The following is a 14,352-nucleotide window of genomic DNA, read 5'->3' on the forward strand; positions in this document are numbered from 1 at the left end:
TAAACGATTTGATTAAGAAAATATTAGAAAAAAATGTGGAGAGATGTAAGACAAAAGGTAAACCAAGAAAAACCGGATGGACTGTGAGAAACGATATAAAAAATAAAGGATGTGAATGATGAGATGTAAGGAGACAGAGTATTTATTACCTATGAAACAAAAATGCTGTCTCGACTCCAAGTAAATGGGACAAGGGCAAACGAATGATTTTCTCATGACTCATAAAACAGTTTTACTACATCTTCTGTCTTTCTGTCTGTATGTTCGCGATAATCTCAAAAACTACTGAACGGATTTTCATCTATCCATAGTGATTCTTTTATGTTTAAGTGTATAATATGTTGACGTTTTGTGTAACTCGTAAAGCCGGGGCGGGCTAGCGACCCGTTTATATCTTTATATAGAAGACTTGTGTATGTGCAGTCACCATTACAATAATGTGAGTAATGTTCGGTTTCAGCATCCGCATCTCGTCCGGCTTGGGGCCGACGCGGCTGGGGCGCGGGCCGGGGCGCGGCTACGGCGCGCTGCCCGCCTCCGCCGCCGCCGCCGCCGCCGCCGCCGCGAGCGCGTCCGCCGACTCCACGCCCGTGCACCAGCGCCGCCAGCCCACCAAGAAGAAACGCAAGCCCCAGGACTGGCGCACTAAAGGTGCCCACATACGAGACCTTTCTCAGTCTCAGTAGGGGGCAATGTTCTGCCGCCCGAGTGCAGCACTGGCACATATATTGTCAACCGTGGATTAACATATACCTATAACCTATATCCTATGCCTTAACAGTTTTTTGATAATTGATGATGCATCGAGGCGGTCTGTTTACGGAGGCCTCCCGCGAAACGCGAAAATCAAAATTTAGTTATCTGCCTCTCTCTCGCTCGAATATGCAAGAGTAATAGAGAGGCAGATAACGAAATTTCAATTTTCTTGTTTCGCAGGAGGCCCTCAGTTTGTACTTGTGGCGCCCTCTATGCGGAATTTTGCGTGACATTCCCTATTTGACTTCATAAGTTGCGTACATATTATACTTCTTTTATAGTAACTTTTCGCTAGGAGTAGTCATGTAATACTTGTAATGAAACGTTGCCAGGAGCTTACCACACGGTGGACGACGCGCAGTCGTCGGACGAGAAGCCGGAGCCCCCGCCTGCGCGCGACACCAACGGCGCCGAAACTAAGAAGCGGGACGCGAAGCCATTCCGGATAGGTAAATGTTCAATGGGTGTCAAGAAATAGATTAGTTTTTGACACAAGTACTGTTTATAAGTAATTGCGTTTGCACACGGTGTATGTAACATTCGCATGTTGGGGCTCATATGGGCGGGTTAAGTGTATCGTGTAAGTATGCCAACGTGGGTCATTCTCGCAAATGACAGGGGTGATCTGCGTGTCTGGAACTGTAGGGATCGGAAACCGCTTTTTTTTTTCAAACCGGTTTCGTTCATTCAACCGGGAACGTAAAGGATTTCGCTTTTTTTTTTTCGCAGGAGTAAATGCCTTTACGCATCTCACCCCCGGGCCAGGGAAGCCCATAAGGGGGGGAGGGGAGGAGAATACCCACTAACATCCCCTGCGGCGATTCTCCGCACTGCCGTTTATGGGGGCGCCATGGGGTCGCAAACGTTCTACCACGACGTCCCCCGGCTGCCTTGGTTCACCCAGAGGCTTCCGCGCCGAAGGAGGGAGGGATTGGAATGCGCTACAATCCCTCCTCCAGACGTGTGGAGTCTTCCATTGTGGGCCCCTTACCCACGGACTCCACTAGAGGTATTGACGGGCAGCAAAATGCGCCCGTCTCCTACCTCTACGTCTGCGCCGGATTGGGAGCGCATCAGCTCTTTCTTCGTGCTCCCGCTCCAAGGCCTCCTTCTGAGAAATGACGGTTTCGCAGAAGGAGGCCGCCGCCTCCCAGTCTCTCGCTCCTCAGCATGGCCGCCACGACGCTGTGGAGCGAGAGATCATCCACTCCGATGGCACCGATCAGGGTGCGGCGTTCCTGCGCCCAGCGACTGCACACCTCTAGGGTGTGTTGGGCAGTATCATCTGGGTCACCGTACTCATGGCAGACCTTGCTGGCTTCCCTCCTGATTCTATGCAGCTAATGACCGAAGCATCCATGCCCGGTCATTACCTGCGTCAGCCTAAACCCGATCTTGCTATGCCCCCTCTCCAGCCATTGGTCAAACGACGGGAGCAGTGCCCCTATAGTCCTCCAGGTCGTTTTTCCATCGGTCCCTCATTCTCATTTGCGCTTGGCGGCGCTCCTCTCTTAGCTCTTCGGGAACGGGGAACTCATTCAGGGCCCTGCGCCTTACCCGCTCTCTGTGCGCTTCTGCGAGCACCTGTGCGTCCAGCTCCCAGGGCATTGTGCCCGCTAAGGCGCATGCCGCCGCCCACGCCACCGTGCGGTAGCCCCGCACCACCCGAATGGCCACCACTCTTTGCGGGGCCCGGAGTCGAGCCCTATTTTCTGCATTGAGCCTGTCGGCCCAAATCGGCGCCCCATATAGGGCCATGCTCCGGGCCACCCCCGCATACAAGCGGCGGCACGCGAGATTCGGCCCTCCTACATTGGGCAGCAGCCTGCTCAGCGCTGAAGCTGCCGCCGTAATTCGGGGAGCAAGTTGGCGGAAGTGCTCCCCGAAATTCCACCTGCGGTCCAGATGTATGCCCAGATACTTAATGTGGGCCTTCACACGGACCCCTTCCCACGGCCCACAGGGATGACGGTTGCAGCAGGCGGCTGCCAACCCCTGCCACCGAAGATGATGGCGTCCGTCTTCTGGAGGGCCACTTTTAGCCCCAGTAACCCCATGCGGGTGACCATTAGGTCCGCCGCAACTGCCGCTCTTCGCAGGGCTTCCTCCAGTTCAGCTCCCCGGACAGCCACCATCGTATAGCAGATGACTGTCATCTGGGGGAGCAAGACCCCTCTTATGGCCCAGTCGAACCCGATGTTCCATAGGAGGGGTCCTAACACAGATCCCTGGGGGACCGGTTCCGAGCCCTGGGGCTAATATTAAATATCCCAAGTAAGTAACTCACGCTAGCTATAGTCTGTCGAACAACTTTGTCAGTAGAAAAGGGCGCGAAATTCAACTTTATTTTTTAAATTTGCCGCTTTGTTCTACCATGAATCTAGTATAACTGGATCGGTCATGAGGAGTGGGGGAAAATGACCGAACGGGATAGTCTTATGTATCTTTCAGTAGGAGTAGCAGAGAAAGCGCTGTTATTGTTTGTCCTTGTCATAGTTTCACTTTTCCACCGCTGCCACAACCGAGGTTGTGGCAAACAAATAAGTACGTGACATGTCATGTTTGTTCGTTGTTTGTTTAATTATCGTTGTTTTGTATGAAATTGTGCTTTCTCTTATGAAATATAGTGATGGTTAGCGTTTTGAATGCTTGAACTTTGATAAAATACTGGTGAATTGTTCTGTAATCGGCTGTAATAGCCGCTCTGAGCAAAAATATGAGATCATAACCTTTCACACGTAAGTACGGTATTTTACACCTTCCTCTTAACGCAATATGTGAGAATAACATCGTAAAATTACGTTACACTCAAAGCAATGTAGAATCAAACGATTTCAATAAAAATATCACAATTATTTACGCAAATTAACAAAACATTATTTGTAAAATTATCCGCCCAAATTACGTAGGTAGGTAAGAGTCTGAGGTCAGCCATTTTTAAACTTCTTCTTAATTTAGCTGCATAACAATCATGTTAGGGATACCAGATGAAAATATCATAATTTTATGGGTAATTTTGACCTCGAAGTTTTTTCGTACTTCTAATTCCAAAAAATAAATAAACAAATGTTGTGAAGATTAAATGTGGTGTACATTAATTGGTGTAATTGCGATTTGTGATTTCTTTAAATTAAAACCCATAATACATTTTATTTTACGTTTTATTTACTAAACATGTTTAGTTTTGTACCACCTGCGCGAATTATAGGAGGTATTTCATTGTTTATACGCCTAAAAAGAACGGCCCATTGACATTTTATTTAACAATTTTTAATACCGTCAAACAAGCTAACTTTGCCTCCAGGGTAATCGCCCCAACGTGATATCAAATATTGGGGTAATTTTTACCAATATGGTATCCCCACGTTTATGACGTCATCTATGTCTATCCCTTACGGGCGCACGCGTATAGCTGGTCTATGTAATGCTAGGTCTATGTGTTCTACTGAGGAAATTGCTTGACAGGCTATAAGTCCACATGCGACAACCTGGTAGCCCGCGCTTTAATATACATTAGCCGCATGCACAGTTCGTAAGGGCCATATCTGTTACTCGTACTGTTTTTGCACATTCACCGCCAAGAGCTAACTAACCCTCATTCGTTTATACTATATTTTATTATAGAGTTCCCATGTAAATTGTCCCCTTCTCGTGTTTCTGATTACCACAGATCATTATGTAAATGAAATAAAATCACCTTTTCACATCACCTATTCGAAAAGGGAACTTTTCTTCCCTGCTAGGAGGGATCAAAGTGGCACTTTTCTGTTCAAGGACATTTTGTTGCCAGTATGAAATATTGACACAAAGACATATGAAATTAGTATGCAGATAATCGATTACAATTTCTTTATAATCGATTACGTGCATACAATTTTTACTAACTTAAATAATATTTTGTTGTAATTGTAAACAAAAAATGTAATTATGTAATTAACGTATTTTAAATTAATAATATCATATTTAAATTAATTAATTAGCGTAATATTTACAAAAAAACGTAAAAAAACTTTAGTTTAATAATTTAATTTTCATTTTGACATTTTAGGTCTCCTTAAACGCAGCCATACTTGTCTGCAATCAATTTAAAAAGTTTATATTTAAAAAAAATTGTACAAATATTTCACAAAGCATTATGCGGTTCTGTATTCTGTATAAATTTGTAAATACTTAGTTTAAATCAATAATAATAGGCCTTTTCATCTGTGTCAGATGTTTTAAGCAGCATCCCGGTAACGACACTAATAATAATAAATATAAGTGATATCAGTCTTCATAGTGTTCTTCCGAAGATTTGGTTCAAAGGGGTAAGAGCTAATTTGTTATCAGAAAAATCTACAAAAATAATGTAGGTACTTGATTTTCATTGTATCATTTTAGTTGTTTGCTGCTGTTTTTGAAAAGATATTAGGTACATAATTATGAGCTGTAGGTACTTTTAATTTGTCACTACACTCACGTCTGAAAATATCGATACGGACAAAGTGCCAGAAGTATGTACCTATACTAAGGTCGTGTACACATATTTTTGGCACTTTGCCCGTATCGATCTTTGCTTAAAATAATAATGTTTTGAAACCTAATGTTAGTATGTAATTTCCTCATAGGTGATGTGAAAAGCAGTATGTGTCACATGGTAGCAAAATTATTTTCACCTTGGGCGTTAACACTTGAATCCCTCACTACGCTCAGGATTCTATGTTAGAATCCCTCGCTACGCTCAGGATTCTATTATAGAATCCTTCGCTTCGTTTAGGATTCAATTGTACGCCCTCGCCGTAAATATGTCATTTTGCTCCCTTGTGACACAATCTACTATTTGTGCAGGTTCCGCGCGGCGCGTGGAGGCGCTCGTGAACGGCGCGGGCGCGCGGCCTCGGGCGCTGCCGCCGCCGCTGCCGGGTGCGGGTGCGGGTGCGGGTGCGGGTGCGGGTGCGGGTGCGGGTACGGGTACGGGTGCGGGTACGGGTACGGGTGCGGGTGCGAGCGCGGGGCTTGCGGGCGACGGCGACCCCGACTTCGGCACGCCCGTCTGAACTGCCCGCCGCCGCCGACGCACCCGCATACTATAGGAAGATCTTTCTTTTGACGGTGGTTTCTGGCAGTTCTGCTTGACGCGCGTTTCCTTGTGTTCTGATAAATCGACTGCGTCAGTAGTATAGTTGACGAAATATAATTTGCGCCGATTAATTAAAATAACGATAAAAAATGTAAAGAAGAAAAAAGTTTTGTGGGAATGAATTGGTTACCAAACTATATTTTATTTGTTGTATTTCCCCGCTGCCAGGTTGGCTCCAACTATAGTTTTACAAGGCGCATTAAACGAGATTGTGAAACCACACTGATGCCGTATTGTTTTCGGTGCTTCGTTTCGTGATTCTTACGTTTCTTACGTTACGTTACGTTAGCTCCATAGAACTGTTCAACTTAAGAAATAAGAGTTTTAACTTATAAAAAATAATCTTATGGGAAGTAAACCGAGTGATCCCTACGCTAGATTGGGTATATTTTCAGTTTTAGAAGATTTTTGTACTGCCGAAAGTGCCGAGTGACGAGGCCGACGGTCGACCAAAAATACTAAGCCTTACGTGAACCTGGCGCCATCTAATGTGGCTAATTCAAATTGGCCCATTTAGTTAACGATTTAGTAATAATTCCATAGATATACTAGATAACCTCACCACGATCGGTGGTGCCACAAATCTGTAGAATACTTCCATATAAAATCAATCACATTGTATTTCTAAAGCACGCAATTTCACAGCGTGACAAAAATGCAAACCAAGCAGTACTTCACTGCCCAGTAACAAGTGTGTATTTCTTCAAAGATAAATAATTAGAAACATATTTTAAGCTAAAGCCTACTGCAATAAAGATTGATGTTATACGGCCTTATCGATATATCGATCGACCAGTCGGCAACGTTGGCGGTACATCGCGTACAAAGGGAATGTACTTACAATCATAAGCAACTTGATCATATCGTAACATTAATTCGAGCGAGTCACTGCCATACCAATATTAAGATTTCAGTGTAACCTACCGTTTTAAGGAAATGCGCAATAATTAACTTTCTCAATATGCTTCACTTTGATAGTAAACTCTGTATCATATTTGAGTTTTTATATGTTTTCCGAGCAAAGCTCCCAGATATTAGCTCATTATTGTCAATAAATTTTACAAAGGAGGATGTTTCTTAGTTTTAAACTTTGTTGTATTTTTACTAGCCGATGGGTTTTGCGATGTTCCAGGTACATTTCAAAACATTTTATTTTAAGTTTAATTTGAGATTCTAATGCATTCTTCAGACCAATGTTCACAGATTGTTCTGAATTTAAGTTTTATCTGTTTCCCTGTTTAACATTGCTCATTTATAATGAAACCTTGTGATCTCTTTCTCCTTAGCTGACGTCTAGTACACTAGTTATGTTCATCTGAACACATCTTACAACAACCTCCTGTTTAAGCCTAGATGATGTCCTTGTAGGTTAGTGATATTAAATTGAGATCACTTTTATACTGACTCGCCTTGTTATGCTACGCGCGGTACCTACATATCATGCAGGGCATCTTTCCTACTTCTAGGGGTTCATTGCAAGAAATTGAAAAGCTAGTCTCCTTCTCAATTCTCAAAGCATGGTTATAACTTGCGATCAACTCTAGTATTTTGCGACTCGTAATATTATATAATACTTTTCGAATAAATTAGTCGTATAAAATAGTTTTGACGTATGTTTTGCACAAAGAGTAGACTGCAGTGCTGCGCGCGGTCCGAACGCGTTCTAATTTATTTGTATAATGAGTTATATATTATCTATGAAATTGATCTCCTTTTTTCGATATAACGTTTTTATTTAAGAATATTTACATATTTTATGAGTTTATTTAAGTGTATATAGAATTAGGAAGTAAGTTTTATTACAAATTGTACCTATTCCACAATCTAAATAATTTTAGGACATTGTTTTACTGTAAGTATATAATTATTTTTAGTGGTTTTCTGGTTTCGTCTTAAACGCCATAGCTTTTTTTGTATTGAGATGAAAGCATAATATACTTATTAAGAACATATCATGTACCATTGTTTAAATTTACAAAAAAAACGCAGAAGAGAAGCCTCGGTGGCACGACGTCGTTGACATATACTATTTGTGACTGTCGTACGTAGCTTAAAGAACTTGCCAAAAGGAGACGTAGGTATCTATATGTTTCGTGGGGCATAAGTAAACGACATCGTGCCAACCCTTCAGTTAGTGTTAAGCTACAAACTAACAAAGAAAAAAGGCCACTAAAATGAAACAGATCTACCTGCAATAACCATTTATTTTTTATCATAATATATGAATATACCAATGTGTTTTTCGAAACTTATGTACGAAACATCATTTGATATTTATACCAGTCGCTTTTTGGTGAAGGAAAACATCGTGAGGAAACCGGACTAATCCCAACAAGGCCTAGTTTCCTTCCCCTCTGGGTTGAAATGTCAGATGGCAGTCGCTTTCGTAAAAACTAGTGCCTACGCCAATTCTTGGGATTAGTTGCCAAGCGGACCCCAGGCTCCCATGAGCCGTGGCAAAAATGCCGGGACAACGCGAGGAAGATGATGATAATATATGAATATATGATTTCGTGTAAGGTAGACATACTGCAGTAGTACCTACATTCCATGCGCTCGCGCTGCATTCCTATAAGTTCCCGCTAAAGAGGGACTACCGTGAACATCGATTTTTAAAAATGTTTTTTCTTTATCTCTATCGATCTTGCTGTATTTAAAGCCTAGTTCGGACTATGTTAGGAATTTAGTCGAGTGGCGAACTAAGTAACAGAGATGGCGATACACTAAATTCGATGTTCACGAAGGTCCCAGCTCCGGATGTAAATGTTTACGGACAATACGCCTATGTATTCTGTATTAATTTTGTAATAAAATGATAAGAAAACTCTGTTGTTGTTATTTAAGGGCAGCTTCTTTAGGCTTTCTTTGGATATTAAATTGTACCTATGAAAGAAAAAACTCTAATCAGACTAATAATCAGCACCTCCTCTTTGGACACTAGAATCGTCAAGTTAATATGTGCACAAAACAACTGTCGCACTCTTAGTTATTTTTGTATTTTAATAGGGGGCAAAGTGGGTTATTCCCACTAGTTGCCACCAAGTTGTTACCAGCAGCGGTAACTACTGGGAATTTATTCCCCACCTTTTACCACTGGTAACTACTGGGAAAAATATGTCCCAGTAGTTACCAGTGGCAAAAGGTGGGAATAAATTTCCAATTATAGTTTGTCAAAGGACTGCCTCATTTCTAACATAGACAGAGAGAATCTATCTATCTTTGTCTTACACTAGTACTACCACCCAAAGGAAAAGGATAAGTAAAGTTTTGTTTGTCCTTATTTACTGACAATTTGGTTTGACCAACTATAGTTACTACTAGTAACAACTTGGTAACTAGTGGGAATAGCCCGGCAAAGTGGTTGTTTAATCCCTCGTGCTAGAACCTTGAGCGTTGCGAGTGTTTCATTTCAAGGCACGAGGGTTTAAAAAACTGCAACATTGAATGAAACAAAAATTTTAATTACACGAACGTGAGGAAAATAAGAATACTTAGCGACTCTAGAGGATAAAATGCAATTTTCCTATAAATAATATTTTACCGTATTACCCAAAAAATTGTAAAGATTTGCTTCCTCTACTCACAGCAGAAGGGTTGAAAATCCTTTATCTAAGCACTTATCGTTAGGCCCCATTCGCACGAGAGCTTAAAAAGCGTTGCGTGTATGACGCACCCATAAGTAAGAGCGAGAAAGAGATATCGCTTTTTAAGCTCTCGTGCTAATGGGGCCTTAGTGTTCTACAATGCGTTCAGAAACCGTAGGAAATGACCAGCATTATTACAACCAATTTTACTATGAGAACTTTCTTATTTGTGGTAGAGGTAAAATCTGTACTTTAATGTTATTATTTTTGTAAGGTTATGAATTTAAATTTGGAACAGCTGTCGAAAGCGAAACTCGAGTGGGTCCCTATTCTATAGTTGGTCAAGCAAATCTTGTCAGTAAATAAGAACAAAAAAACTACAACCCGGTCACAATATCTGTGCACCTGACCTCGTGACGTCATATCGGCGGTCTGGGTACGGTGTGAAAAAAGTTTTTTCGAGAAATGTGGAGGTGTAGCGGCAACGAAGATGCTAACCGTACTGTCGCACCGGGGAGTGCGCGGAGAGGTGACAGGGGAAGCGGGAGAGGCGCCACATTCCAGCGAGGTGCACAGATATTGTGACCGGGTTGTACACTCATCCCCTTCTTCTGGGCGCCAGCACCAGTGCAAGACAGAGACAGTATGACTCTCTTTAGGCCCCATTCGCACGAGAGCTTAAAAAGCGTTGAGTGTGTGACGCACCCATAAGTAAGAGCGAGAAAGAGATATCGCTTTTTATATTATATTATATTCAGTATGTTTTTTGAATATAAATCGCACGACATTTGATCTCGAGTGACATGAAGGGCCCTCCACACTCATGCATGATTCGCGAATGAGTGTGGAGTGCCCTTGAGAATAGGAATTCATTCGTTCGTAGATAATAAAAAAAAAATCGTCTCGTGTGATTCTATTATACCATACCACACCACACTTCTTTTTAAAACCACACTTCTGTTTTATGGTCTCTCATTATGTGTCAGTTGCATAAACTACTATTGAGAAAGTTTTCCAAGTCTTGAATTTTATGACATCGAAATGTCTTGATACATTTTTCGGATGCAGTAAAATTACGTAGAACGGATCGTGTCACACCGTTCAAGTAGCAGCAAATGTCGTTCTGGAAATGACAGATGTAAATTTTTTTTTATATCTTTGGAAATACGTTCAATAATAGTACTTAAGTGTATATAAATAAAATCGTTTTCTTATTTCTGTTTCTTTATCACATGGGTATTCGTGGTTCTTGAATCTGTGGAAGCGACTGATTGTGGGAAACGTCATAATTTCCCTTACTCTATGGACACATTTGGTGAAGTAAAACACGAATGGCCAAGCCTATTTTTTCGATTTAGTGTTATACGCTATTGTTTTTTATTATTATTTTAATCCTAAATATCAAACTACAATCATGGTTGTTAAAATATACATTAGTGGTATTTCTGGAAACAAGGAGGTATGTTTAATATTAGAAAATTCCTGGGTTGGCCGGGCACTTTCCTTTTTCACTAAGCTGATTCATATAATAATTGTTTTTGATTACGTGACCATCGAATTCCAGGTGAAGAAGAGACAACAGCGTGTTATGATGATAATGGATTCTAAAAACATTAAATATGACATCATTGACATCACGGAACCGGGAAGGGAAGCGGATAAAGACTTTATGCAAAACAACTCTACATCGAATGGAGGGACCGTAAGCGACCCCAACCCGCGGTCCCCGCTGCCTCCGCAGATCTTCAACGACAAGGAGTACTGCGGGGTGAGTCAACTAACTTTAATCATCATATGATTAATTGTTATCCTGTTTTCAAACACTTGTCAATCAAGAAAAAATTACAGGAAACACCAACTCATACTAACTATCAAACGCTACTATTGTAATAATAATGTTTGCTCGGTCAGAAATAATGCTTAAGTGCATGTAAACAACACTGGTGACCTTCAACTGAGAATTTTGTTGCCAAATATAATTGATTCCCTATGATCTTGGCTGTCACATAGCATTCCATAGCTACTCTAATCTCTAAAAACACATAAACAAACATTAGAATTTCTGAATGTGAGAATGCTGGTGTGGAAGTAAGAACAAGTCCACTATAAAATTTGTTATCAATATTATCAATAATAAATAAACAAATAAGTATGCATGTCTTTTGTGATAAACTTACACGTTATTAAATGATTTAGTCTGACTATTCTCTAACAATAAAATGGAGTTATACTCAACCTATATTCTCACGTGTGGATCTCCACTAACCATTTCAACCCATAAATTTAATTTATCAAGGTTAATTTAATTAGTACCGGCTTTGATATCCTCTCTAACAAGAGTTCTTAAAAGAACAAATGAACATCAATGTTATATTTGATACAGGATTATGACCAGTTTGACCTGGCAAATGAAGTGGATACGCTGGAGGTATTCTTGAAAGTGGAGCTTCCTCCAGAAGAGCCGCCAGCAGCAGAAGAAAAGGTAAAGTACCTCAAATGTACAAAAAAGTTTGAAATTTAATTTATTAATTGTAAAGTACAGGTGTCAATCACAATAAAAAAACAACTATGATCAACTCTGGCCAACATGGGACTCGAAGCCAGATCCTTGGATTGCCGGTCCAATGCGCTACCAATTCCGCCAGCTGACCATATCCACCAATCAATGCGAATTTAGTCATTGCAACTGTCAACAACGTCACTAGCGACATCTGCATTTTAAGGTTTACAACCTTTGACCATTTTGTTTTTTTTTTCTCATTGTGATTGACATCTGTATTTAATGGTATTTACAATTTATAGATTGTTAACCCTTAGTTAAATAATAAAAGTTTCTAAATCATGTCAGCTTTGGATAAAAAATTGTATGCAGGGTCTCCTAAGACCCTGTCCTTAACCTAAGGTTAAGTTCTACAAATTATAGAAATTGACTATAATTGAATGAACTCGGTTAAATTCTGTAAATTATTTCAATTACTGTCATAATATAAGTAATCAGCAAGCATTGCCAATTTCATATTCATATATTCATATTCATATTCATATTCATATATTTATTCATAATTTATTAATTCCATATTATTACTATAATCCCAATACCTACATATATATGTAATGTATTACAAACCTGTCTAGAGAACTAGTAAAGAATGTGTTTTAAATTTTATTTATAGGTTGTGAATGGGGATGCTCAGAAAACTGAAAATGGAGATAGTAAGGCCTCCAAGGAGAACTCACAGGAAAGGGATACCAAATCTGCAGAAAAAGAGGGTACTCCTGCACCAAAGGAAGGATCACAAGAGAAAGAAACACCCCCACCCAAGGACGGAACTCCTTCAAAAGAAGGAACACCAGCACCTAAGTCTAAAGAAGGAACACCAGCACCTAAGTCTAAAGAAGGTACTCCTGCTCCCAAGTCTAAAGAAGGGACACCTGCCCCCAAGTCTAAAGAAGGTACACCAGCACCCAAGTCTAAAGAAGGTACACCAGCACCCAAGTCCAAGGAAGGTACACCCGCACCCAAGTCTAAAGAAGGTACTCCTGCCCCTAAGTCTAAAGAAGGTACACCTGCTGCAGATGCCCCGAGGGAAGCTTCACAAGAAAGACAATCTGTTGAAAAGGAGGCACCAGTTGAAGAAACAAAGGTGTCTGATGTAGAGTCCGCAGTTAAATCAGCAAAATCCTCAAAAGAAAGTACACCGCAAAGGGAAAATGGTTCTGTGGGGTCTCGCGAACAATCTCAAGATAAAGATGAGGCTGTAGTAAAGAAGACTAACCCATCTGAGGCTTTGATCGAGAGTGAGCAGGCGGCCGCTGCGGAGTAAATGACTGGTTATATTTACTGCTTCTCAGCTCAAATTAAGCCCCTCTTAGCACTAAGCGAGCTTATCCATTAAGTCTATTCTGTTATTTATGGTGCATCATTCACTTCTTTGGCATAATTAGTCATTGTATATAATGCGAAGAAGTTTTCGTTGAGAACTTGTGTTGTGGCGATGTATAGAGTATCATGTTAACAATGAAGTGGCCTATTATCGTAATCATTAGATTTATAACTCATTTTAATGAAGTTAAACATTAAGATTTCTATTTAACAAATTTATCCTTCAATTAAGGCTTGTATTATTTTAAAGTATTAATATTTCTTTTTTTAATTTTTTACACATTAACTAAAAATGGATTTGTATTCAAATTAAAAAAATATATTTTATTTACTGATGTAAGTATTTTACTAATAAGATTGATCTTTTATTAGGATTTTAGGTATAGTTAACGCTATCTCTACTGAGCTCGTTCACTTACGTACTAACAATGGCATTCTGTTAAACAAAAGCCATTATTTCTTTTGTGTGAGCGCGTGCTGGCCTTTGTGCCTGAGGCTCACACACAATGGCCACGCGCCCAATCACAAAGGCCACGCGCTCACATAAAAAAAATAATGGCTTTTGTTTAACAGAATGCCATTGTTAGTACAGGTAAGTGAACGAGCTCAGTAGAGATAGCGTTAACTATATCGTTTTTGTAAGACATCCTGCCGATTTTTGAGTTCATTCGTCTTGCCATGATTATATTGACGATGACATTTTGCTAGAGTATTAATTAATGTATTTATAAAGTAAATTTAAATAAATGCAGTGTTTATTTTGCAAAAACTGTTCATGACAAGTCTATTTCATTAATGTTTTATTATTAAAGACAGTTTTTAACTAATTTTTCATATGAATTATATAAATTACTATATATTGTTGTGATTTCATTTCAAGGTCGTAGGAACCTATATGCATGTTGAGTGAGCTGGTGGATTCATAAGAGCTAACGCCAAACTTGTAGTGGACCTTCAACATTTTCACACACAAAAGCTACTTCTTGTGAATCGGTTTGTATCAGCTGTAT

The 14,352-nt window shown here is 40.4% G+C and overlaps 2 protein-coding genes across 2 annotated transcripts in view; both read left to right on the forward strand.

The window, feature by feature from the left end:
* LOC134743226 (Golgi-associated PDZ and coiled-coil motif-containing protein-like) overlaps nucleotides 1–8,693 on the forward strand; it is a 96,452-nt gene extending 87,759 nt beyond the window's left edge. Inside the window, exons 11-13 of the mRNA XM_063676627.1 lie at nucleotides 461–651; nucleotides 1,089–1,205; nucleotides 5,584–8,693. Coding sequence (XP_063532697.1) covers nucleotides 461–651; nucleotides 1,089–1,205; nucleotides 5,584–5,792 — 517 coding nt within the window. The 3' untranslated portion in view covers nucleotides 5,793–8,693. The remainder of the gene's footprint in view (nucleotides 1–460; nucleotides 652–1,088; nucleotides 1,206–5,583) is intronic.
* A 2,056-nt stretch (nucleotides 8,694–10,749) lies between these two features.
* On the forward strand, nucleotides 10,750–14,201 carry LOC134743196 (SH3 domain-binding glutamic acid-rich protein). The gene is made up of 4 exons (XM_063676576.1): nucleotides 10,750–10,918; nucleotides 11,024–11,227; nucleotides 11,843–11,941; nucleotides 12,633–14,201. Exons 1-4 carry the CDS (start codon nucleotides 10,874–10,876, stop codon nucleotides 13,281–13,283), a joined length of 999 nt encoding a protein of 332 aa, XP_063532646.1. The 5' UTR covers nucleotides 10,750–10,873; the 3' UTR covers nucleotides 13,284–14,201.
* The last annotated feature ends 151 nt before the right edge of the window (nucleotides 14,202–14,352 follow it).

This window comes from Cydia strobilella, chromosome 7 (assembly GCF_947568885.1).
Source record: "Cydia strobilella chromosome 7, ilCydStro3.1, whole genome shotgun sequence".
NCBI lineage: Eukaryota > Metazoa > Arthropoda > Insecta > Lepidoptera > Tortricidae > Cydia > Cydia strobilella.

Coding starts and splice junctions, on each gene's coding strand:
- LOC134743196 (XM_063676576.1), top strand. CDS start 10,874: ATGGTTGTTAAAATATACATTAGTGGTATTTCTGGAAACAAGGAG. Junction 10,919..11,023: donor GTATTTCTGGAAACAAGGAG/GTATGTTTAATA, acceptor ATCGAATTCCAG/GTGAAGAAGAGACAACAGCG. Junction 11,228..11,842: donor ACGACAAGGAGTACTGCGGG/GTGAGTCAACTA, acceptor TATTTGATACAG/GATTATGACCAGTTTGACCT.